Genomic DNA, 26,054 nt, shown 5'->3' on the forward strand with positions numbered 1-26,054 from the left:
AAATTAAATAGTGCAGGAATGATTTGGAATTCAGCAACAGAGTTTTTAATTGGGACCCAAATGCAAACATGGAGACAAAAATGCAGTTTGATTTTCAATAAAAATGATGCTGACAGGTTACAGGGACTCGTCAAGACATTATACATTCTGGCAAGAAACTGTGAGACTAAATGAGGAGACTGGGGGCACGTTAAATGGTTGATTACATTAGCTGATGCGGGAACTGGGAGAAAACCATATACATGGACAAAAGTACTGGGGCACCTGACCATTACACCAACAGGGTCTTTAATCACATCACATTCTAAACACACTGCTTTGCAGCTGTAACAGCTTCAACTATTTTTGGGAAGGCATTCCACAACATTTTGGTGTATTTCTGTGGGATTTTTTTTGCTCATCCATGCAGTAGAACATTTGAATGGTCAGGCACTGATGTTGGGCGAAAAGGCCTGGCTCGTAGTCTCCGTGCCATTTCATCCCAAAGGTGTTGGGTGGGGTTCAGGCCAGGGCTCTATGCGGACCACTCAAGTTCTTCCACGCCATACTCATCCTACCATGTCTTTATGGACCTTGCTTTGTGCAAAGGGTCTTTCCCAAACTGCTGCCAAGTCAGAAGCATAGCATTGGCCAGAATGTCTTTCATGTGAAAGCATGCATGACAATAACCTTGAATGTCTTAGCATTAACATTCCCCTTCACTGGAAGTAAGGAGCTGAGTCCAACCCCTGAAAAACAGCCCAATAAAGAGATTTTGTTTATATAGTTCATTGGGGTTATAGCTAGGGAAGGTTAGGATTAGGATAACTACAATTTTGTAAACCCTGTGTTCTGCCATGTAACACTAAATATGATTATCCCTTTTTTGTTTAAACATGCTTAACATAAAAGATATACTGAACTATAAATGACAAAGAAGCTGGCAACCATGACCAGAGGTACCCCAGGTGCTCCTCCATCCTAGTGGATGACAGGTTGCCAGATTTGCCTCCGATCCCTGCACCCTCTGAGGTGTTTGGTCTTGTAGCTGAGGGACTCTTTAGTGCTGCCAGGCTACCTCAAGTCTCTCCAGGTGCCTTTGTGAAACATAGATCAAAGGGAGGACAGTAGCAAGGGGTGAAAGGAAGGGAGGAAATGGAGGAGGAGAAGGGCTAGAAGAACTCCCAAGTGGCCACTGACACAGAGATACTGGTGCTATAGGGGAATCAGAGAGAAAGGGAGGTCAGCGCTCTAATGGGAGAAAGAGTTGTTGTCCACACTGAGCTTCAAAGAGGAACGCTTTCACTTTGTGTAGTTTGACAACCACTGCTAGACAAGGAATCCAGGAAATAAATCTGTATTCCTCTTTACTTTTTAGCGTGGTCAGTTGCAACTCATCTGTCTCTCCTCCCCACTGCAATGCTGCTCGTGTCTTCAGTGTACCGTCTTTTTCTCTGTCGGAACGGGGCCCTAAACAATCTGATCAGCTTGCCTTCCATTTGCTAACACTAACAAGCATACACAAACACACAAACAGACACACACAAATTCTTTGTTGAGACCCTGAAACCAGGAAGCGATCACAAGACTTGCTGACCCACAAACTGAGGTCTCTATGACAATGATGATGTAGCAGTACGGCTTTTAATTTTGATCATTGTGCAGTGTTTGTGCAGTGTTTGTGCGTGTGTGCATGTGTGTTTGTCTTTCTGAACATCCCTGTGTGTCTAAGTTTTATGCACACATACCACACTGCCATTATCAAAGGCACTGGTGACCCACTTTCAGACAAGTTTTCTGTTTTGTACAGACTTGATCCAGAGGCTTGTTAGTCTGGGCGTGTGGCATATTTTCCATCATTGCATCTGGCCCTGCAGGACCCCACAAGTTGCAGAACGGGATAAAGTTTTTGAATTGCTTTCCAATAAATGTATTCTTGATAAACAATGTGCCTTTGAAGCGCTCCGTCATCAGTAAAGCAGATTAGTTTGCGTTGGCTTTATTACCACTCCGTCATTGATATACTCCTCTCCTGATCTGTCTTGCACCTGTCCTCCCCTCCATCCTTTTTTCTCCATCTCTCCTCCTTTAACATCCTGTCCTCCTCTTCCTTCCTCTATTTTCATGCCACCTCTTTCCTCTATGTAACTAACCTTCCTTTTGCCAATTCACTACCTCTTCCTCCTACCACTGTGCTATCTTTTCATCTTCTTCCTCCACCGTACCTTTCACTCCACACTTTCTGTGCAACATTTTTTTTCTTTTGCTCTGTATTTCTTAACCTCATTCTCTTTCTGTGCATTCCTACCCTTTTACTCCTCCAGCGTTTGGCCAATTCCAAAGCCCACACGTCGCGCTTCATCAGTGCCAACCTTCCCTGTAACAAGTTCAAGAATCGGCTGGTCAACATCATGCCCTACGAGACCACTCGTGTCTGCCTGCAGCCAATCAGAGGCCTTGAAGGATCTGACTACATCAATGCCAGCTTCATTGATGGATACAGGTAGGAATAGGAATGATTTTTCAGGAAACATGTAAGCAGGGAGCTTGGTTGAGGTGATACCGTGACTGTTTTTCTTTTGCCAGGAAACATCTTTTATAGTGCAAGGCATGTTAAATTTTCCTCTCTGAGAGGTGTATCTTTAAGATAAATTTGTGGACAGAAGGTAGAATAGCTGAGGGAAATTTAGATGTGAAAAGAAGATGCCTAATTGAAACAGCAAATTTATACACATGGCTTTTTTGTCTTCGTGGTCTCTGAGGTAAAATCAGTCACAATCAGTCTTCGTTAACAATCCTTCATGTATTTAGTGCTTGATGTGTTGTTGCAGGAGTTTGCTTCAGTTGTTTGGTTTGTACAAGTCAAACATAAATGGTTTTAATGTTTTTCTGTATACAGGCAACAGAAGGCCTACATTGCAACGCAGGGCCCTCTGGCAGAGACTACAGAAGACTTCTGGAGAATGCTCTGGGAGAACAACTCTACCATTGTAGTCATGTTGACCAAACTGAGAGAGATGGGACGGGTAGGACATAAACACACATGGACAAAAAAAAGAAAGGGGGTGGAAAAACTTTCTGAATATAAATTAACAAAGGGTTGCCCTTTTGCTCTAACAGGAGAAGTGTCACCAATACTGGCCAGCGGAGCGCTCTGCCAGGTACCAGTACTTTGTGGTTGATCCCATGGCGGAGTACAACATGCCTCAGTACATCCTCCGAGAGTTCAAGGTCACAGACGCCAGGGTAAGACATACTTACATGGTGCTGTTGTATGTCGACTGAGCGTGCATTAAGGTGGCTGTGAGGTGGAGACAAATTAAGATCATGAACAATTTTTTGGCCATCATATTAAATTCAGCTTTTTCTTCAGGATGGCTGGTTGTGTAGATAAAACCAATCAAATAAACACTTGACGTTATGACATCAGGCTGTCATATCTGATGATTTCCCAGGCGCTGCAGCAGTTAGTTAGCAGTCACTTTGTTTGTATTTAAAAAAAAGTAGCACATCATATCTCTGCGTGTGTACACATACACACTAATACACACACTTTTTTTCTTCATACATAAACCCTGTAGTGTGTGCAGAATGCCTCAGTGAAATGACACACACACACACAAATGTGTACACAGGATCACTTTTTTCCACATCTTCACGCTGATTTGCTATTCTTAGCACAAATACACACACACACACACACACATGCCTTTGTATTTTTCATATATTTCATTTATTAACACATACAGTCAGCTCACCAGCCCCCACCCCACCTCCACCCAGCTCCCCAGCACCCCCAAAACCCCCTCACACATGCATGCATTTGCACAGGTCAGTGTCTTTCAGAGAGGACGGAATCATTCAAGCACTTATCATCATAGTTAAGGAAACAAAATACAAAGAGAGAGAGGGGTGGTGTATGGAAGTGTGAAAGAGAACATTAGGTCAGTGTGTAGCTGTGTGTGTAGCACTGCAGGTTTTTAATATCATATTACTTATGACACACTTAGCATATGTATGTGAGTGTGTATGTGAACTGGGTTTTGCCCCACATACATCAGATTGCATAGATGTACATGCATGTTTATGTTTGTGTGTGTGTGTGTGTGTGTGTGTGTGTACGTTGCATGCCTCTGCGCAGTAATAGCAGAGACTCCACGCCTCAACACTCGCATCTAGCGAGCCAGTCACGTATTTAATCACACAATTTGACACGCCGCGTGGACCCTCAGGTTGTGTGTTAAATTTTCCTTTCTTTCCCCCCCCCCCCCCTCTCTTTCTTCGGCGTGCTTGGTTTATTGTGTTGTTGTCTTTGCCCCCCTTTCGCTTTTAATCCCCCTGCTGAGGCAAAATGTTTTCAAGATGAAAAACAAAGGCAATGAAAGAAAGAAAACATGCAATGCGTCATAAAACCGGGAAAGAGACATGAGATGTTGCACAAAGAGAGATGGCACGTGGAGCTTAACTTATTAGAATCCAAATTACTGCATATGTTAATACAATAAATGCACCTGAATGCATCCTGGCAGCATAGGTGCAGAAACATATCAGCAGCTAAGATAGCACATCACTTCACATTTGCAATCACAGGGATTCAATAGACAGATTATGTATATCCTGACATACAAAAGCTGCGTATGTTGAGCATCCAACATTCAGTCGCCATCTGTATTAGCCTAAGTATGCTAGCCATGGAGGTGGGATGGTTAGCTTGTGGCACAAATTGGAATGAATGAAGAAGAAGGTACCGCAGCCGTGATGACAATATCCATGATGAATCTAGAGCCTGAGGTACTTGTTTACATCAGCACATGTACTGTCAACTCAACATGGTGTGTTTTCATTTTTGACACAGAGCAGCAGATGAAGAAAGCTCCTTAGGAAATCCATTCCTGGTTTTGCAATGTAGTTTAATTGTTGTTCTAACTTTCATTTTATGGCCACTGCAAAATTTATTTTAGTGTTTTTTTTTCCATACATCTTTCTTATGTGAAACTATTTTTTATATGTATATATCGGTGTGTAAGTGTTTGCTGGACTGGATGATACCTTGAAAGCAGGGAAAATGTGTGGGCAGTCAGTAATCCTCAGTTGTATGATTAATCCTTTAGGCTAGAAAAGCATCTCCAATCGCTTGATGCATCTACTTCCTGCAGCATGTATATAGTTCTTTCCTGCATGTTTTTATGACCTGTCTGGCATTAGTATGGACAGTCACATTTACACACAGCTTCTGAAAAAAAGTGAAAATATGTCTTTCTCCCTCTAAATTCACATTCCAATGTATTACATTTATTCTATAAGACCGTTTAGGCAAAATTATTCGAAATTAGAGTCCGTGAATCTTCACTGTCTATGTAAAAGAACAGTTAGATCCCAGCTGACTTGCCAGCTGAGTATTAATCAAATTTTGCCTTCGCAGTGTGAACAAATGGGACCAGAATGTGTGAGAATGACACATCGTCTCTAAACTGAATTCTGTTGCACAACAACTGGCAAAATGAACACCTGGTTGGTTTAATTGCTGGTGGCATCGAGCAGGCAGTTTGTCTCAGAATGCAAAAAAAAAACCCAAAACGCTTCACTCTGCTTCTGCTCACTTTCTGGAGAACTCTCTTCAAGACAGCTTGAAAAGAACTTTCTTTGCAAGGACACGACACACCAGTGTTGACTGTGGTATGCCAGGGCTGAGGATCCGCTGTCCCAAAATAAACACTTCATTGATTGTAAAAATGTTTTTTTATGCATCGGAAGCAAGTGCACCACTTAAACAAGCTTTTCAGAATCAATATAAGATTAAATTGTTAAGATTGATGCTTTGTCTTGTTTGACTGTCATTTCTTTTTTTATAATTTTCTTCATCCAATCCTACCTCCTGATCTGTTAGCCCTCCGTTCTTGCTTCTTACTTCCATTGCTCTGCTCATCCATCAGATTGCTCTATCGATCACATCGCAGGATTATCCTATTCAACATGGTGTCTGGGAGAAGACGCTTGTCGTGGCAGATACACTATTGATTAGCTTTAACTAGGGCCGACTTGTTGCGGCACACGCGCGCATGCACACAAAAAACTACTCAGCAGAGGAGAAAATAGAGACAATTGGGTTGAAGGTAGAGGAATGAGGTGTAAGAGGAGAGGATGTGGAATAGATCTATGTGGTATTCGACATTTACATTTACGTCTGTATTTTTCCAAGCAGCCATTGCCTTTGCTCTATTTCCTCTTCTCAGTCTTTAGAAATGCTTTCTGCCCTCTCTTCTCTATGCTTTATTTTCCATCTTTGCATGATTGCCAGTCTTCATCATCGCTCCTCACTTTCCTTTCTCTGTTTTGCAGGATGGCCAGTCCAGGACTGTAAGGCAGTTTCAGTTTACTGATTGGCCAGAGCAAGGCGTGCCCAAATCTGGGGAGGGATTCATTGATTTTATCGGCCAGGTGCATAAAACCAAGGAGCAGTTTGGACAGGATGGACCTATCTCTGTCCACTGCAGGTAAGGGGGTCTCACTTTGATGTCTCGTTATATTTTGTCTAGAGCACAGCATTAAAGATACAAGATCCAAAAATCATGAAGCTTTTCTTTAAAAATAATATGTTGTAATAAAGGTTTTCTTGAAAACAGGGTTGTGGTGTGCCTTATTTCAAGGCACTGCAGGGTGTTTGCCTCAAACTGCACTCCAAACAAAGGCTTTCCCTCTTGAAGATATAAGGCTTTAAGCATCAAGACAAGATTAAATCATTTCTTAAGGTGGTTATTGTTTTGCAGCACAGCACCTCCTGCGGTGCAGCTCTAACAGTATCATCAGATATGGTTCCTCCTCTCCTTTTTGCCACCACAGTACACTACCCCTGCACCTCCACAGGGCCATCTCTTCCATAATTGATAAGGTTGAGATGCAGCCTGGCATTTGCAAAGAGGAGGCACATGAAATGATACAGCCATTCTTTTAGGTTTTTATGATAGCCCCGTGATGCATTTTTCATCTCACTGGGTGTAGCTTCCAAGGTAACCTTCATCATTAACCTGACATGCTGGACTCAGGTGGAAAGTGATAATTTGGTAGTGGTCACCACTGCGGCCACAGATTATTCTTATTCATTCATGGACCTTGAGTTGGATCTGAATGAGTCGTTGCTTTTTGTTGGACAATAGACGTGTTTGTGAGGCTTGTTTTGGGATGCTCTTCACATTTAGTAAAGAGTTTCCTGTGTGTGAGCCATTATCTGTTTTTCATGGTTTGATTGGCATTCGGGAAAAGAAAGGTTTTTGTGCTCCACAAACTGGATGCGATAGTGACAAACGAAGGTGTTAACACACCGAATAATTTCCTTGCTGTCCTTTTTTTGTTCTGGAACAGTGTAGCAGTCACATTTCTGTCGCGCAGGCACCATGACATCATCAAACATAACATCACCTCCCCTGTATTAAAAAGCAATGATGTCACCAGCCATCAAATGGGCCCCAGGGAGTTGTAGGATGTGTCAGGGAAGCTCCAATAAGACTGAGTTATTCCTCCCTCCTGCAGCTGAGGCTGTTATTGAAGGGCGAGAGCTGTTTTAAAGCAAATCGGTTATTGTAGACGGAATTGCACGACCGGAGTAATGGACAAAAAGGCACACGGACTAAGTGGTCTGCACATGACTGTGTTGTATTCAACTGTCAGATGCATAGTTATGGCATGCTTGACCCATCTCAGGGAACTTAGTTTGATTTTTGGTGCCTCATAAGAGGATTAACACAGAAGGCGACAGTGATGTATAAATCATTGGAATTTCATGCTGTTAATTAGGTACTTAAGTTACCTGCAGTCCCTTTAAATAGTTTGTATTAATTTGTGCTTTTTTTCAAGAGTAGGTGTCACTTTGTCTAAAGGCAGATATGAGTGGCTGGGTTTTTTTTGTTTTTTTTTTTTGTCTGTCACTACCTCCTGCTCCTCCCTATCATCCCCCTCTTTTTTCTCCCTCACTTGTCTTTCAGGATTTTCACAGCAGAGTTTCCGAGTGGAAAGCTTATGCCTTCCTTTTCTCTTACTCTTTCGTCGTCATCCCTCTGTCTGTTTCTTAATCCTCTCTCTCTCTGTCTCTCGCTGTCTTTCTTTTCCTCCCCATCTATCCATCCATTCTCCCGGCCCTCCTTTCTCACATTCCCACCCTCCTCCCTTCTTTCTTCACTCTTCCTCTTCCCTCCTCAGCTACTATCTAGTAGACCCACATGCTTTTGGTCATTAATTGCCTGATTACTTCCTGTGAATGGGGACACCAAATCCTCTCAGTCTGCAGCAGCTCGGCAAACCTTCAGATTTAGAGAGTCGATCTTCTTGGAGCAACAGAGAGAGGGAAAGAGAGAGAGAGAGAGAGAGAGAGAGAGAGAGGACCTCTGAGTGAGTTTAAGAGTCAATGTGACAAGCTGTGACCAACTCCCAGGAAGAGGCTTTGGGTGGGCTCAGAGATACTGCTGTGTGGGGGGTTAGGTAGTGGGTGGCCGTATGTTCTGCATGATTAGGCTCAATAACTACTGTGTTTGATATAATTTAATTTACTGTCAAATGACACAAGTCATCATTTGTCCTTAGTCTGGCTTCTTCCCCAACAGACATACATTTGCAGGAATGCACACATGCACACAAACCAAAATTGCCTGCTAGCAGCCATTGCTTTCACTCTTCACTTGAAGAAAATAGCGTTGGAGGCTGGAAGAAGCCCAAATAAATCTGTTGTCATATCAATTATTGTTCCATTGGTGAAGTGGAAGTCATTTCACAGCAAAGCAGCTTAGAGAGGCAGCTCTCAAGTATTTCAGGATCTGAGTTAAGACTCAGACTGTATTTCTGGAGAGCAGCAGTACCAGCAGGGCGGATTTTTTCCACACAAGGGAGGGGCTCAATGAGACAAAATGTTTGGCTGTTTGTGTGTGGGTGATTTTGTGTTTAACAAGAATGTGGACACACATCAAAGTGAAGTTTCTCACATGCAAATTGCCTTCTCGATTTCTGGCTGTCAAAGGTTGCCAGAAAGAATGGCTGACTCTTTCAGGTGGTCTGACTTGCGACTTGTAGATATAACCCAAGTTTAGATGAAATGTAGGATGAAATGTGGGTTATTTTGCAGGTCTTGGTCGGATCAGTTAAAAGTCATGAAGTAACAGTAATATGTATGTTTTTAGTGCCGGTGTGGGCAGGACCGGAGTCTTCATTACCCTCAGCATCGTCCTGGAGCGAATGCGCTACGAAGGCGTGGTTGATATCTTCCAGACAGTGAAGATGCTCCGAACACAAAGGCCAGCCATGGTCCAGACTGAGGTCAGAGGTCACACAGACACACAGAAAACATACAGGACTTCTAGTTTTGGGAACATGTATTTGCACCAGTATAATTAATTTAGTCTAGAGGTTAAGTACCTTAAATGTGTTAAAAGGCCTACAGCAAGCTAGTTGAACTAATATCACCTTAATGTTCTTGTATTGTTCTCTGTATGTGAAGTAAACAATATAGACGAAAGTATTGGGCCACCTGACCATTACATATAGTATGTTTGAAATACCAGTTGTCTCTTGCCTGTTATGTTGTCTTGTGAGGGTGCAGTCTGCGAAAAGAAAACTGAAGAAAATCTGAAGTTGTCTGAAACCGTTAATCTCTCATTATCATAGAAAACTCTTAATACTCTTGGTGTGCTTATTCTGATGTATTTTTCCTGTGTTTCTTCCCTACAGGATGAGTACCAATTCTGCTATCATGCAGCTCTGGAGTATTTAGGAAGCTTTGATCACTATGCAACGTAAAAAGCCATCTCTTCCCCCCAGAATCCTGTCGCCCCCCCCCAACAGTCTCCTGAGCCATAGAAACTTTGAAATTTGAGATGATGACAGCAGACACTGACAATACCATCGCTAATTTAAACACACCAAACGGGATCCTATTGTAGATTTTAGAAGACGACGCCCAACCAAGCAGTTTAGAGTAATTTAAATTGACTAAAAGACCCTTCATCAGGAAAATTGCCCATCATCCAGAAAAGAAAATCCTCATCAGGGGAGGAACCAGACGCTGTGGCTCAAGCTGTGGGGTGGGAATCGATCAAAGTGTCAGACTGCTTACCTTACCTCAAGTGTTTCAATGTGGAGGACATTGTAAACATCTGTGGACATTTCTCTTCTCAAAAATATCTTGGTGATACAACGGTAACAAGCAACAGATAGAGATGGAGAAGATGTAGAAGGCAACAGCAAAAATCAATGAGAGGCAGATGGATGTAGCCAAGCTGAGGTGACGTTCTTGTTTTTTGATATGCCTGAGTGTAAGAGGGAGTTCAAGTATTTCTATCAACACTTTTTTTGTGAGTACTATCCAGAGAAAAGACCAAATTGTGATTGCCTGTGTGAACACCAATGGTTTTCCCCAAACTCTACCAGGACAAAAAATTCAAAACAGTTGAAACTAGCACGAGAACAGTACCATTTGGCATCAAATACAGTTTGTTTTGGGGGTTTTTTAATCACCGTCCCACTAATAATATGCATTGAAGTATACATCACATGTTCTCAAGCACTAAAAGCTTAAAGAAGGGACATTGGTCAGTCGGTAGTTGCTGGGAAGAAAGTGGCAGCGCGTATTTTAAGATCAGTTACTTACATTAATTGTGAACTCATGTAAAATCAGTAATCCCAAGCCAGGTAACCACAGCGATATTGAAAAGTACCACATTGTATTTGAAAAGTGCCCCAGGAGGCTCGTGTCTCGGTCAACAGAGAAATCATTGGAAATCCCCGGCTGTTGCAAGAAGTTGCGGCTGGATCGTCTTGTGAATGGACAAGCCGGGAGTAATAGCAACCATGTTCCTTGATTTTTTTCTACAGTCACTCCTCTCTTTGGAACCATTGCATCATGGGGCTTTGGTGTTAACATCCACCATTATGAACAAGACATAAATCTGGTGGGCAAGGAACTTTGGAACAAACAGAACAACCAAACAAGGAATGCCGCAAAGTTGGGGCTTTCTTTGTATACAGTGACCAACACTCATCATCGTTGTTTCGAACTTTTCGTCTTATGAGGACTTTTCTTTTCCAATTTTATTTTCTGTCGAAACCAAACATGCTGCTTATCTCGTGTATGCTGTACATGTGACTCTTGAGGGAGAGTAAACTGACGAACAAAAGATGCCAGCTCTGCTAACCGCTCACGCCCAGTTGGGCATGACTGAAAGCGCATCCACACGACAACATCGTCCACAGGTCCACCTCTCCATTTTTTTCCACCCTCCTCTATAATCATGTATTTCATCATATAAGACACTCAAGAGTGGCAGAGGCCTGTTGCAGTTACAAAGCTTTATGTTCACGTGGTTGAAATTTTGGCCTTTAGTTCTACTGTATGTTTGTAACAGGTGGATAAACAAAGTAGTTGCTTTGGTTTTTGTCCTCGGTTTTATAGATGATGTCTCTGTGGATGCCACAGCCAGACCAGGCAGCCATGTTGGAGCTCAATGCCATGACATGATAATGAAGTTCTTCGGTACAAGTTACTTGCACATCCCTAAGGAAAAAAAGAAAAGAAACTTGAAACAGATACTCCAACTAACCAAGGTTGGATTTGACGCACTAATGTTCATGTGTCAGATTTAAAAAAAAAAAAATTTAAAAAATGAAAATCAAGCTTTTGACATCACCAGGTTTTCATTTTGAGATCAGTCTTTTGGTACAGATGAGGTGTACGGATTCTGTGAAGATGGGTGTGCACAAAAACCAGAGTTATGGACAGAACTGTGTGTAATCTTTTCTTATTTCCAAAAAAGCCTTATTGTTATTGTAACATTATGAAATCATTAATGTTGTATTATGACAGCTTATTTTAAATTACATAGTTGACTTTTTATTTTCTTTTTGGTTTAGTTTTTTAACAGAGATGTATCACATTTTTTTAAAATTAGCAGGAAAAGATAAATGCTTATTTGTTCATATTACGTTTAAAGACATTCTATTTTTTCACTGTAGAAATGTTAAGTATAACATGTCTGTGCGCACGTGTGCATATATGTGTGTATAGATTTATATATATATAGATGTATAAATCTATATATATATACTGCACACTCACACATGCATATATATTTAAATGCAGAATATAAAGATATATCCAAACACTTAAACACTTAGCATTAATTCAGTTTTTCTCCTCATCATCTTTTTTTAATACAAGCCAGTGCTCATGTTTGAAAATATGAGTTTTTATTAGTTTCTTTTTGTTTGTGTGTTTGTTTTTTGTAATCTTAGAGACCTTGTGTGATTCTTGAGAAAAAGCAGAGGTAATGTCAGCACTATGCCTGAATCCTTTGTCTCCACTCACCCATTTAACATCTACCACCAGGTAGATCCTGGGCCGATGAGGAGATGCCATTTTTAAACCTTGTCGAGATTCTTTATTATCATTAACTTGTAGGCATTGTAGTATTCTTTCTTTTTTTTCTGAATGATGAACTGGTTGACAAAATATCTAATATCAAATTTCATAATCACGTTTTTTGTTAACTTTGTTAGCCCTACTTGACATAATGTACCTTGTATGATCATGTACAGACTAAGACCCCTGCAGTTTTTAAAGAAATAAGTATTTCTCTTTTTTCTTTTTTTTACATCTTTTATTTTCAGACATAATGTGGTCATTCATTTTGTTAGATATCCACTATGATCTAGAATATACCTGTAAATAAACAAATATATAGATTATATGTATTTGTATCATTTGACCCTCAAGATCTCATACTTCAAGTGCGAACAGAATCATAAAGATGGAGGTTCTGCTCATTTCTGACTTTCTGGTATTTGTAAAGGCTGTTTTCTCTCCCTCTGAAAAGTTCTTTCTCCAGCCCTTCTCCCTTCTTGTATTTGATTACCGTTTGCTTTTTTTTCTGTTTTTAATTTCCCCTGCTAGCAGTTAAACTGAGAAACAATTCACATCCTGCTCTCACACCTATAGCCTCAATGAGAGCATGAAATCAACATCAGTGATCTGGTGGTATAATTTAGCTGAGGATGAGAAGTCAGTCCACTCCACCGACTAAGCATCTGATTCAGTAATCGATCTTCAATTCAAAATCTTGTTATACTCTCATTCAAAACTCTTTACTGCCCCTGCACTAACAGAAGTCTGCTATAGATAAGATGGACTTTTCTCTTTCACACCGTGGAACTAAATAACCTGAGGGGCTCATTAATTGGACATCCAAAATCTCCAATTGGAACAACAAAGAAATTACAAAGGTGTAGATTCTTAATTTCTCTGCTACTGTGGGAAACAATAGCACCCAAAGGTGATCTCCATTCCTTAAAAGTTTCGTACAAATCATCAGAGGCTCTCCAGCTGTCCAACTGCCTAAAATGCCGAGGTATTGTCCATAAATTCAGTTTGCTGACGGACAAATGCAGGTACGCTAAAGGCCATAAATAGTTAAGTTGCAACATAATGTGTTGGTTTATTTTCGCCCTGTTGCATTTTAAACGTTACATAGAACCATACTCTGTGTTTTTGGTTAGCCATGTTTTGTTGTGGGATGCAGAAAGATATCAGTGCAGTGCAACCAAGGGAAGGCCAAGACAACCAAAAACTTGCTGCAAATTCACCTTTCCAGCACATCATTTCTGAACAGTGGGAACCTTGAGATGTTTCACAAGGAACTAAAATCCCTAAACTGCAGTCTTTTGGAACTTAAAAAGACTGGTAAAGTCGGCCCATGCCAAAACTGTCTTTGGAAGTCTTTGGAAACTTGTGTAATGTGTTACTCTTTTGACTTCATGTAAAGATGCTAGACTTTTGAAAACAGCCACCAAATTTACTGGAATATGTTGCAGAATATTTTGGGAGAGGGGGAGACTAACAAAAAACAACACTAACAAAATATGACTTCAAAAAGAACAGAACATATACAGTACATATGATGAGATGAAAAAGATCCCAAACTCAGCAAAATAATTTTTTCTTTGTATGAGGGCCAAGAGCTATCACTTTCAAACTGTTACTTCTGACTGAAACAATAATTGGTTTAAAGCCACTGTGTATGTAGATATGTTGACTTTGTATTAAAGAAATGTTGTCTGAAAACCATTTTGCCTGTTGTTTTTTCCTACAGTATGATATGTGATGTTGTGATTTTTGCAGATGTCTTGCATTATGTCTGATGGTCTGCCTGCCCCATATCACTATCTGTGGTTATTTTACAAATACCTTGTAAGAGGTTACTTAACTGCAATACTTTGATTACACTAGTACCTACTTTGTAGATTATTTATCTTACTGCATCTTGCATTGAAAAATCTGTGCAACAAGAGCTCACAGGACAAGCGATGAAGCACACAGATGGTGCACTTCTTTTGTTGATAGATGGCTTGATTAGCTTCCTGCTTTATTTGTCCACCAGCCTCTTCACAAATATATCTCGAAGTGTTCTTAAGCCCCTTTTCCTCTGATAAATGCCACCCAGACAGGCTGATATTGGCGCAGAGGTAAACCTTCACCTGGTGGTATTTGCTCTTCCATCTATCCTACCTCTTCAGATATCTGATAACCTCAAAGTAAAGTGTCTTCAATTGAAAGGAAAATATTGTCGCCAAACAGTTTTTGCCTTACAACAGCCCACAGGATTTTTTTTTTTTTCAGAATATACGAACATCAATAAAATACTTACTGGGTATGCGCACTACAACAAAAATATAAATACAGAAAAACAAATAGATTAGGGAGTAAGGGGTAAGAACTTAGTGTTTAAAGAGGAAGCATGCATGAAATTACGGGCATTATTTCTAAGTCAAGACTCACAACACTTGAGACAAAACATTGAAAATATGTGAGAACACTCCATTATTACAGTTCAAGTCCACAGTATTCAGACTGTAAAATAAAAATAGTCCCATGCTAACCCTTTTAGGCTCTAGTTATAATGTAATTACAGAATACATGGGCTGTAAACTGAAGTAGTATCACCCCTTATTCGCTTTCTCTCTTTCATTTTAAAAACTGCTTGTATTGTTTTTAGGAACCCCTGAGCACAGATTTGTTTGCATTAAATTGCTTATTTCCTGTTTTATCGGTACCCTTCACATACAATAAATAGTCATTTTTAGAGCTGTAATCTTAAGTCACTTCTCAACATTGAGATCTACCAAAAGAATCTAATGGTGTTTTGGAGGACCATCCCAATATAAGTCCTCAAAAATGGTGTCCCCTGAGATCTCGCTGTTCATGACAGTTTCATTTGCACACATAACAGCTGCTGATGATGGCGCCAACAAGCTCCTTGTCACCTGAAACAGCAATTTGTGAAAACATTATGCCAAGTCACAAGAGGATTGTCACTTATTAAAGAATAATATACGCAGAATGACACCCTGTTTCAAGGATGATGCTACTAATTGTCTGCTCTTAGAGCTGCGTTTCAGTCCACTATTTTCTAATAGTGGCGAGCCGACAGACCGAGTGTGAGGGCAGGCGAGGAAGTGAATTAGGGCGGTGATTATGCAGTGATTCAGACAGCAGCTCATTAGGACCCAGCTAAGCAAGCAATCAACGAATCGATGTGACAGTGGACCCAAAAGCCACAGAAATTTGTAATAAATGGCAAAGCGATAAATTGGATTACCCACAGCCCCGTGGCCAAGCTCTTTCTGTTGGAAATGACAAATCAATCCAATCATGCCACAAAAAAGCCAAAAGAACAAGGAAAGGTGCTTAGTGTTGTACGGCCTGTGGAGGTTATCTGTCTGAGATGTGCCTTGTTAAGGGTGTGGTTTTCTAGAGGTCATTTTTGTATGATATTCAGGGATCTAAAATATTCATGACAGGCCATTAGGTGTTTATGACCACCCTTTATAATAAGAGATTTACTGACATTTGAACTCCAGCCAGAATAGTAAAGGTGTCAGAGGGGTACCTCGCCACATGCCTACTGATTCACCAAGGAGAGAGATGCTGGGTACTCAGACCTTGATGATGTAAATGAGCAGCAAAGGAGCAATAATAAATAGATAAAATGCAGAGACAGCAGGATTTCTTCTTACCTCAGGATATCCCAACAACAAGTAATGGATATACTCCATCTAACTCCAACTTGTCATATCATGGTTGATGAATATCATCATCATGACTTGAGCACGGATTGAAGAACCTCTGAAATGACATTGATGGACAAAGACTAGATAGATAGATATATAGATTCACAGTAAAATCATTTGACTACAACTCATAACATTGCAAATCTATCCTATCTAAACTGTGTCTTTGCTGAATTCTGCTTCCCCTCCTGAAGAAAAATGATTCCCATTTTCTCATAAGGCTTTGCTGCCATCTGCAGGATATCATATGGTATGTCCTCACTGTGATAACCACACTGAGGAGCAAGTGTAATGACAAGTGATAGCGTTACATTATGGTAATAGTAGGATTCATCCTTTTTGGAGCTTGACCCATACTGAGGCTTGAAGTTGGGATATCTTGGCCTGTATTCTGACCTTGACTTGAAAATGTGTCTCAGCTTTGTGGATGTGGGTGTGGTACTTGGCATGACAGAAACATTTTTCTGACCTTGACCAAGTGATCTGCCAGATCTGCAAAGTGGTTCTATGGATTGTTTCGGATTCACATAAAAAAACTGTTTCTGTTTGTGTGCTTAGATATAATGTGTTGTTGTTAGATTTGAAGGACATCCTATTCAATCTTCACAAAGATTTCCCACCAGCAACCATGACAAAATAAATTATTATCACTTATTGAGAAACGTATTAAACTTAAAATGAAGCTTGGGGAAGGTAAAAAGTTTTTGTTTGGTCATGCCCTTTTTTTTGTATGCTTTGGGTCCATATTCAAGATGAAATTTTATAAATAACTATTGCACACAAAGCAATATTTTGGTCAATATTTTCTCTGTAATGTTTGCTTCTCAGAGCATTCTTGGATAAAGTATTATTTCCAGTGTATAACTGGGAACGTGTGATATAATTTTGGCCCTGTGGCTGAGGAGAAACCAGAAAAAACAACTTTTTGTAAGGTTTATTTTTTACATCTATCCTTACAAGGGCAAGATATGTCTCTGGTAAGAATTGTTGTTAGCTAATGATTTGGCTGTCATCATTTGTGGCCTACAAACCCTACTTGGACAGAAAGAAAGAAGAAAACTGTTGTTCTACTGTTGTTTCTAAAAACTCATTTGGACTTTGGTCTCAAATGTCAGCTGAAAATCAGCTCATCACAAAACAGACTTGGTACTTTGTGGATAATGGGTCTATAATGGGAAACAGAGCATAAAAATGATGGAAGAGAATAAAACCCTACGGTGCTATCTGCTCTGCGATGCTCTCAAGTGAATTTTACTGTCATGATTAAGGACACATGAAACCCTCATCAGTGAAACCATGAAAGCCTCCCTGTGAACATGTCCATTTGAGCACATTTAAATCGCATTCCAGCAGAATGAGGATCCAAGAAATTGAGTTTGAGCTTTAAAATGATGATAATGTAGACTATTATAATTCTGGTTTTACAAACAAAGGCGGGGTGTCGAGATCTGTCAGTCCTCTCCACTGTTCTCCTTATGTTCTCCTCAGTGTTTTGGTTTGTCCCTGTTTGTTCTCGCCCTCTCCTTGTCTTGTGTGTGTGTGTCTAGAGTTGGGCTTGGTGACCTCGTTTCCCTCGCCTTTTCACCTGCACACCTGCAATTCATTCACTCCAATCAACTCTACTCTCTGGCTGCTGCTTTAAAAGGCTGGTTCTTTCTGCCAGACTGTTTTGTCACCTTCTGTGGTCCACTTCTCTCCCTTTGTTATATGCTGTACCCAGCTCTACCAGGGTTTTCTGTTTTTTTTTCCTTTTTATTTACTTTTGGGGCTTGTGTGTTTTTTGTCTCTCAGGCCACTGTGATCTTTGTAGACCAATGAACCTCACCCACCACAACAATCCCCTGGATATCTGAATTCATATTCTTTTGAATCATCCTGTTTAGACTTTTAAGTTCTGCTAGTTTTTGGATCTACATTCTTTGGAAACATCTAGCTTTAGTTTTTGTATTTGATGGTACCTGTTGTAAGAGCATTTGTATATCTTGTTGTGTCCGAGTGTGGTATTCAGTTTTTCTGGATCCACTTTCTCCCAAAATTATATTTTAACATGTGGTAATCTGACAGGGTTCTGTGTGTTCAACATGAAACCACAAACACTAGTCCCATAGAGTTTATTAACCACTACATTTACTGAAATTCACAACATAATGATGAGGGTTCTCCTCCTGTGTTTACATTGCTTTTATCATTTGGGGGGGAGGGGTGGCTAAGATCATGCACCCTTCATCCGACCATTTTGTGGCATTAACGTAGCATGCTGGGGTGTGACCATGTTGAGGTCGGTTGTATTCTTAAAGAAAAGTGGCTTTATTTTTGTATCTGTAATGTTGGGCTCGACAAGGTGGTTGAAATCTCAGAGTACACATGCTTTAGTGAGTATAATATTAAACTGCTAACAAAAATAGGTCCAGATATAATAGGTCTTAGAGCTTGTTAATAAATCAGAAGTTTTGGAAGATTACAGTAACTACCACTTCATTTTCAAACAAAGGTGAGCCTAACAGTAAGGTCACTAATAATCTCTCTTCTCCCATTAAAATGTGAGTTCTCGTAGTTAGTGTAAGTGTGTCAAGCTGAAACAGGAAGTCAATTGCTGAAATGTCACAAAGGTTTAGGTGCACAGAGCACAGTCCCCTCTGCCACCTGTTACTGTGTGGACTTAATTGTGGCTTTTGTGTCTCTCTTTTGAGTTACTCCCTTTGGAATCACGGGAGCATAAATAACAGCTCTCCACAGGGCCTACAAACTTTTTTTAAAATGACAGTAGCGTTATTAACATATAAAAATTCCAGTGAAGTAGCTGAGATGTTGAGCTGTTGGATTAATGTGAGTGAAATAATGACTCAAAGGAATTTCTGAACCTTATTGATTTTTGTCTGGAAGCTATTTTGCTCCAGAATTTAAAGCCTTGAATTGAAAGGTGCTTTTCAGTCACTCTTTTTAACTTACTTCTCATTCATAGTATATTTCAAAGACTTAGAAAGAAGAAATAGTTAGTTTCAGTAGCTGTTGCAGGACATGTGCCTGTAATCAGGGTATAATATTTTAGTTTATTATTATTTAGATGACCTTTTAAGCAAGGGCAGCATGGTGGTGCAGCGGTTAGCACTGTAACCTCACAGCAAGAGGGTTACCATGAGGGTTAACATGAATCCCAGTCTAGGATTCACGTTCTCATGTCCCCGTTCTCCCTGTTCCTGCGTGGATTTTCTCCAGATACTTCGGCTTCTTCCCACAAACCAAAAACACAATCCCAAAACCTGCACACTGGTTATGCTGCATTGCCCCTGTGTGTGCATTTGTGGTTGTCTGTCTGTGTGTCAGTCAATTGACTGGTGACCAGTCCGGGGTATACCCTGCCTCTCGCCCATAGTCACCTTGCTTTGTGCACTGAGGCATAGTTGTGCTGGAGTAGAAAAGGGCCTTTCCCAAATTATTAGCACTTACCATTAAAATTTCCCTTCACTGAAGTAAAGGACCCCTGAAAACCAACCCCGTCCCTTTTGTCAATATAGCGTATATTCAGGAAAAATGTACACAACCTTGTGAAAGGTATGAAATGTGTCACATATTCAGATATATTCATTATACAGGGCCTCATCACCACATATGAGTCAAACATTTTGCCTTGAGTAATTGGCCTCCTCACTTCTGTTCCAACACGCCTGAACAGATGGATGGGAGACCTTCCTTTTCAGGTATATTTCAAGCTGCGTTCATGTCTACAAGAATACCGAAAGAAATCATCTGCAACTCTCGCAATATTTTCCAGCGAATGCATTGTCAGATGTATTGATAAGATAAGATAAGATAATCCTTTATTAGTCCTATAACTGGGAAATTACAATATTACAGCAGCAAACAGGATATAGAAGGTGCAAAGCATGCAGGATAAGGGAAGCATGTGCATTCAAAAAGAATAAATACACAGGAAACAAGTACCTGCAGCTGTACACAGTACAGAAAAGAAAAAGACTATTTACACTGGAGTCCCTCAAGTTATGATTAGTGGATAGATTAATTATTGTACAAATTTGTTTTAGGGACTAAGTATGTCGGTACTGATCCTTACATTCTTCCCATCTTACATTCCCCATTATGACTTCAGGGAGGACAGGTCGATAATGTCTCCTCCTGGTGCGGCGCGCGTCTCTTCTGCCTCAGCGCACGGGGAACGTCGGGTCTCTCCGTACAGTAGCCGGGTGTTTGCCCGTATTGCTAACAGCTGATCTCTAGTGTAAACAATGGAGCCGTGGCTCCACGCGGAATCCCCGTACGCGGTCGTAAAAAGTGCAAGAACAAAAAGGAAAACTAGTGCAAACTACATAGAAGGAGCAACCGTGTTTACACAGTTAAAACAAACAAAGGAGAACAACACACAAAAAGAAGATATAATTACAAAAAATCACAAGAAAAGCTCACCGGTGAGCCGGAGCTGCTGCAACAGGCTGCCATCCCGCAGCGCCGGAAAGCAGCCGAAGAAGAGCAAAACATATTTTTCATGTCTGCGCTGCAACCGTGGAGACGTTTGCCACAGGTATGACCCTCTGGCTGAGTTCAGGCAAAGTTCAGTTTGTTGTTTTCTGGTGCATCTTTGGTGCAATGTATGTTTTTCACTACACTTTTACAGCTCATTAGAGTAAAAAACAAACCAGCACACTGGGGGTTGGTGTTTGTAGAAGCATGTATTTCAGCTGCAGTAACTGGTAGTAGACTTGCTGAAAACAGAAGTACAACGTGTATGTCTGTGTGTTTGGCTTTGTGCGTTTGTTTGTTTTTTAGGAATTCTGTGTGTTATTCAACACTGAGTATTAATCGTCTCACCCTTTCTTTCTCGATTAAGCTCCACATATAAGATAAGATAATCATTTATTAGACCCATAACTGGGAAATTACAGATCTCTGTGGAACTGTTTTCTTTTCCAAACTGTTTTCCTTTCCAACAGTGGCCTTTGCACTTTGTCTGCACTGGCTAAAATAATATAATTTAAAGCAAAAGCCAGAGAAGAAAAATTTCTTGTTCATTTTCATGCCTGGTACAACTAAAGGTACATTTGTTGGGACAAACATAATGATAATAACAAAAAATTAGCTCATAAACGCTTAATTTAAGAGCTGTTTTCAAGCCATTTCCATGGTTTTCTTGCTAATAACCAAAACACAAAAGTTCTTACATCAATAGCTATGGCATTGTACTGCCAAAAACAGTGCTTTTAGGCATTCCATGTTTTCTTTTCTGTCTGTTTGTCACATTATACACACAGGAGTTAGTACTTGATTACATAAACATTGTTTTTGATGACTGCAGCGTCTTGGCATGCTCTCCACCAGCTTCTGACATGGTTCTGCTGTCACAGCATGGAGAACTTGTGGTTCTCCATTTTGAGTTTGATGATGTTCCACAGGTTTTCAGTTGGATTTAGATCTGGTGATTGAGAAGACCAAGGCATGGTTCAGATGTTCTGGTTCTCCATCCAGGCTTTAACTGGCCTTACCGTGTGGCAAGGGGCATTGTCTTGTTGGAAAATCCAGTAAATCGAGGCAGGAAAGCGTTTATCAGCTGATGGAAGAAGACTGTTTTAAACTGTTTTGGTAGCTTAGGCAACAGGCATTAATGATAATTAATCTACAGTAACATAAAAGTCATGACAAAGCTTTGAGATGACATTCATGAATTAAAAAAGATACTCCTCATGAAGATAATTTCAGAAATGTTTGTGGGGCTGTGAGTCAATATTCTTGATACACATACATATCAGATTTTAAACAGTCACTATTACCTTTTAACATGTGAATAGTCATTGATATTCGTTTAGATTTATGGGAAGTGCAGTATTTATCAAATATATGTATTGTGTAAATGTCTGCATGCCTACGGTATGGATGGCTGTGTACGTGTCTGTGTGTGTAGACATGTAGAAAATATACAACAACAAACTGAAGAGAGAGGTAGTAGTGTGTGTAAAGGAGGGAAATAATGTGTGTTTGTATTTCTGTGAGAGGTTCAAAATTGTGTTTGGAGAGATAAGACATTGGATGCCTATTGTCCTACTATGGTCAGGACTGATTCTGCATAATGTTCAGGAAATCACTCAGAATCCTTTTAAGGTGTTAGCCAGAGTGGAGTGGAATATAATTTATGAGGATACACTAAGGCTGCAGACACACAGAGTGGGTCTGAGTAGGTAAGCTGCAAAGAGAACAATAGAGCAGAGAAGCTAATTTACACTGTGAATAGAAGGAAGGAACAGTAGGAAGTCATGCATGCACACTAAATTGTAATGTTTATAGGTGTTTCAGGCTGGTCTCTAATTAAACAATGGAACCAATATTGAGTTTTGCAGTGACAAAGCGAGAGTAGTGAAGCCATTGTGATGAGATCAGAAGGGGTTAGACTCAAGTACGAAATCACAAAAGCAGGGGACAGCGCACTTCCAGGTGACTCTGAAGATGTAGCAAATGTGCTTTTCTCTCGTTAATCACATGTACAGAGTCTTGATTAGGGAGCGGAGAGTAAGGAATTTGCAGTTTTGTTTGTGCAGAAAATAATAAGTGAGCATGTAGTGTATCCGGGATACACCGATTGGATACTGACTGATACTGGACCAATATTGACTCAACTGGATCGGGTCTCAGTGACAAATGTGCACATCTATTTAGTTCAGTTTTGTTTGGGTTTACATGTGCATACTGCATCAGTCAAAACACAATAGCAAAAACTGCTGTCAGCTTTGACAGCTGGTGTCAAAAAATGTAAGAGACACCTCACTAATGGCTAAAGCTCTAATTTACAATTATCAACATAAACCAACATGTTCTGAACAAACACTTTAGAAACACAAACAAATGTAGCATGTAACTACAACTAAATGTACAACTTGAACAGAGTCTTGAATAACAGGCTCTCCATCATTACAGACTAATGGTATGTTGCATAAAAACCACCAGATACCAGTCAAATAAATTGAAGAAATATCCCAAATCCAAACATTGGATCATCCAAGATCATCCAAACATCCGATCATCCATAGGCAAGCAATGTTTAAATCTGATTACAGAGTGTACTGTATGTAAAAAAAAAAAAAAAAATCACCAATGAGACAATGTGTTGATTAAAACACATGAGGAAATGTGTTGAGTTATAGTAAAAAGGTGATAAGAATTTTCATGTCACAACTGACCACCTTGGGACAGTTTCTTCACAGGAAGTATTTTCTTAAGTAAATCCGTCATAATTTTCAGTTTCTTGCATGCCACAGTCCAGCAGGGGGGCAACTCAGTTTTTCCATTTTTCTCACCAGTGGTATTGCCAGTTTCTCACTGTTAGCCTTATTTCACTCAGCAGCAAAGAGCATCGCCAGAAGGCATGCAAGCTCGTGGAGCTTCATGCTGTCCCTGGGACCTTTCTGCATGTTTTGATTATGTTTTGCTGAGGTTTGTTTCAGTGAGTTTAGTGAGTTGTTCCTAGATAGAATAGAGACTGTCCTTCAGGAGCTGGCACTGTTTTTGTAAAAGCCCCAATAAAATGTAATTCTGGAATCAAGAGGGGAGAGTGTTAAGTGTGAAGAGGGATTTTATTGGGAAACTGTTTCGGGAAAGCTCTTCTGTGAGTCAGCCAGTCATAGCTTTATGTCTGGAAACTGTATAAAATCTGTGGGAGCTTGAGTTCAGACTTGTGATTAAATGGACTGGCAGAATATCTACAAATGAAAATGATTTTACCTATTCTGCATTTTTACACTGACTCAAATACTAGAAATTGAAGAAAAGTTTAAAAAGAAAAATAGGTTTATATAATATGTTAAATGTATCAGCAGAACATATATGTATGCATACTACAGTTGTTGTATGTGTATCCATCATGTTGCACAGCATTAGAATCACAGTTTGAAATCATTAAAGTGACAAAGTCACAGTCTGCTAAACATGCATACTTGGAATATTGTCATTGCACTACATATTGTTATTGCATTGTGAATAGATGGCAGATTCAGGTAAACCCATATTGATGGAAGGTGTGGTGATATTTACTTAACATTTTCCATTTCCATTCAGAGAAATACTTTGTTGGATCTGAAAGGTCGATTGCAAAATATTTGCCAGTTTATTAGGAATAGAGAGTTCTGAAAAGCTTTTATTGGCTTCTGTGGCTTCTTATAGTAGCAATACTGAATATTCTAAATAACGTATTATATCATCTGTATATAGGTTGACTTTGTGGTTAGTGTTACACATTGTGTTGGTGTTTTGCTAAATAGCAGTGGCTTTTGGCTCAATGCAATTGACATCTTTGCCTGTTCCCTGTGTTCTCTGTCAAGCTCTGTGATGGTCATATATGAAGCATGATACTTTCAAATATTTTCAGTTCACATTGTCAAAAGCATTTTCTTGAATTTGAATATCTTTTGTATGTAGTGAGTAAAATGCTGCTGTGAAGGGTGGGCGGTGTCATGTCATAAAACCAGATGAAGGCAGTTTGTCTGGTGAAACAGACTTCAGTGTGCAGCTGTATTTTGTAGCTTTAATGGTCTGTGTATATTTTATGTTTATAGATACAAATTAAATATAAGCTTTGCCTTTAGGATTTATTCTTTGATCAAAAAAAGAGAGATATTGTCTGAGACAAGGCCATCTTGAATTTAACACTTGTTCTTTCCTCTTTGAAATCAAAGGTAGATCTATAACCTTTAACCTTCACCATTGTGTGTTTCAAAAACCACATCTTGCTTACCAAATAGCTTGGATTTGTGGAACTAGAGTGGCAATCTGAGGACATTAGCACCTGACCCTTAATGCAATTAGCTGGCAAATGGACCAATTTGGAATTCAACTGAGCAGAACCCGTCTGTTTGTTCCCAGCAGCTGGAACACTTCATTATAGGCCATGACAAACAGTGATGCTTATTGTTTTTCATCTGCTGTTTGCTTGTGCTCTTCTTTCTTTTATTTTTAACATAGGCTCTATAGTCTCCACCCTCCAGGTTGTATTTTAACAATAAGAGAAAAATGTGAGAAACACAGAAGAGAACGCTCTTCTGGGATTTGATCCTCGGCTAAATGGATCCCAAGCCAGGTTGTGATTGCAGCATGTTGTTGTATTTGGTTGCGTTTTTCTCACTTTATGGTTTCCTTTTTCTGATTATGTTTTCCTAGCTTGAGCTTTCAGGCACACCTTATTCCAGGACCTGAAGCTGTCTGAGGAGACATACTTCATACTCCTGAAAAAATTCTTGTATAAACTAACATATTAGGGAGGTATTTTCATATTTATTTATTCTGCAAAGTAATGCTTTTTCAGCATGAGAAATGCCATCCTCATGTGGAAGGAAGATCAAAATTTAGACATTCAGATTTCGAAGCTCTTTCATTTTATAAACTACCAAGTTTAAACCTGTATAGCCTTTTCATAGTATACAAGAAACCTGTGAAGCATCTTCTAGTGGATTCTAACCCGTACATCACAGTGCATTTGTGAAACTCCACAACCAGCAATGTTTACTAAACACGGCAACTGCCAGTTTAGTGCGGTCATTGCCGCCAAAGTCTTAACATTCCCAAAACATGACATTCACAAAGTAAACATTATATGTCACCCAGGCAATACAAGTTTGAAATGATATGCAGTACATTAGATCATGTAGGTGATAGAGATACACTGTTTGGTCTTCTAGTTGCTTTAGTGTGGCGTCCCTAACTTAGCTTTACTCCACACTGTGTGTTCACCCAAAAACCTTCAATCACATATCCAGTGTAGCCTATAAAGCCCAAAGCATTGCTTAAGTGGAACGAATCAGACACCCACCATTTCTGTCCTTATCTTAGATCCTTTCATCTGCCACATGGGGAATAGATGAGGGAATATCAGTAGCATTCTTGTAGGGGGAAAACATCCACATTGCCCTTAAGCTAGGATGTTAGTTCAGTCACTGTGTTGCACAGATTATGAGCTTTGTGAAAATTGCTGTCTTACCTCT

The 26,054-nt window shown here is 39.9% G+C and overlaps 1 protein-coding gene across 14 annotated transcripts in view; it reads left to right on the plus strand.

The window, feature by feature from the left end:
- Positions 1 to 14,074, plus strand: part of ptprsa (protein tyrosine phosphatase receptor type Sa) — a 224,716-nt gene extending 210,642 nt beyond the window's left edge. For all 14 annotated transcript variants that reach the window (XM_046391868.1, XM_046391867.1, XM_046391873.1 and 11 more), the window contains 6 exons: positions 2,304 to 2,482; positions 2,879 to 3,005; positions 3,100 to 3,225; positions 6,319 to 6,473; positions 9,144 to 9,279; positions 9,691 to 14,074. In XM_046391868.1, the coding sequence (XP_046247824.1) occupies positions 2,304 to 2,482; positions 2,879 to 3,005; positions 3,100 to 3,225; positions 6,319 to 6,473; positions 9,144 to 9,279; positions 9,691 to 9,759 (792 nt within the window). In that variant the 3' untranslated portion in view covers positions 9,760 to 14,074. The remainder of the gene's footprint in view (positions 1 to 2,303; positions 2,483 to 2,878; positions 3,006 to 3,099; positions 3,226 to 6,318; positions 6,474 to 9,143; positions 9,280 to 9,690) is intronic.
- The last annotated feature ends 11,980 nt before the right edge of the window (positions 14,075 to 26,054 follow it).

Source organism: Scatophagus argus, chromosome 6 (genome assembly GCF_020382885.2).
Source record: "Scatophagus argus isolate fScaArg1 chromosome 6, fScaArg1.pri, whole genome shotgun sequence".
NCBI lineage: Eukaryota > Metazoa > Chordata > Actinopteri > Scatophagidae > Scatophagus > Scatophagus argus.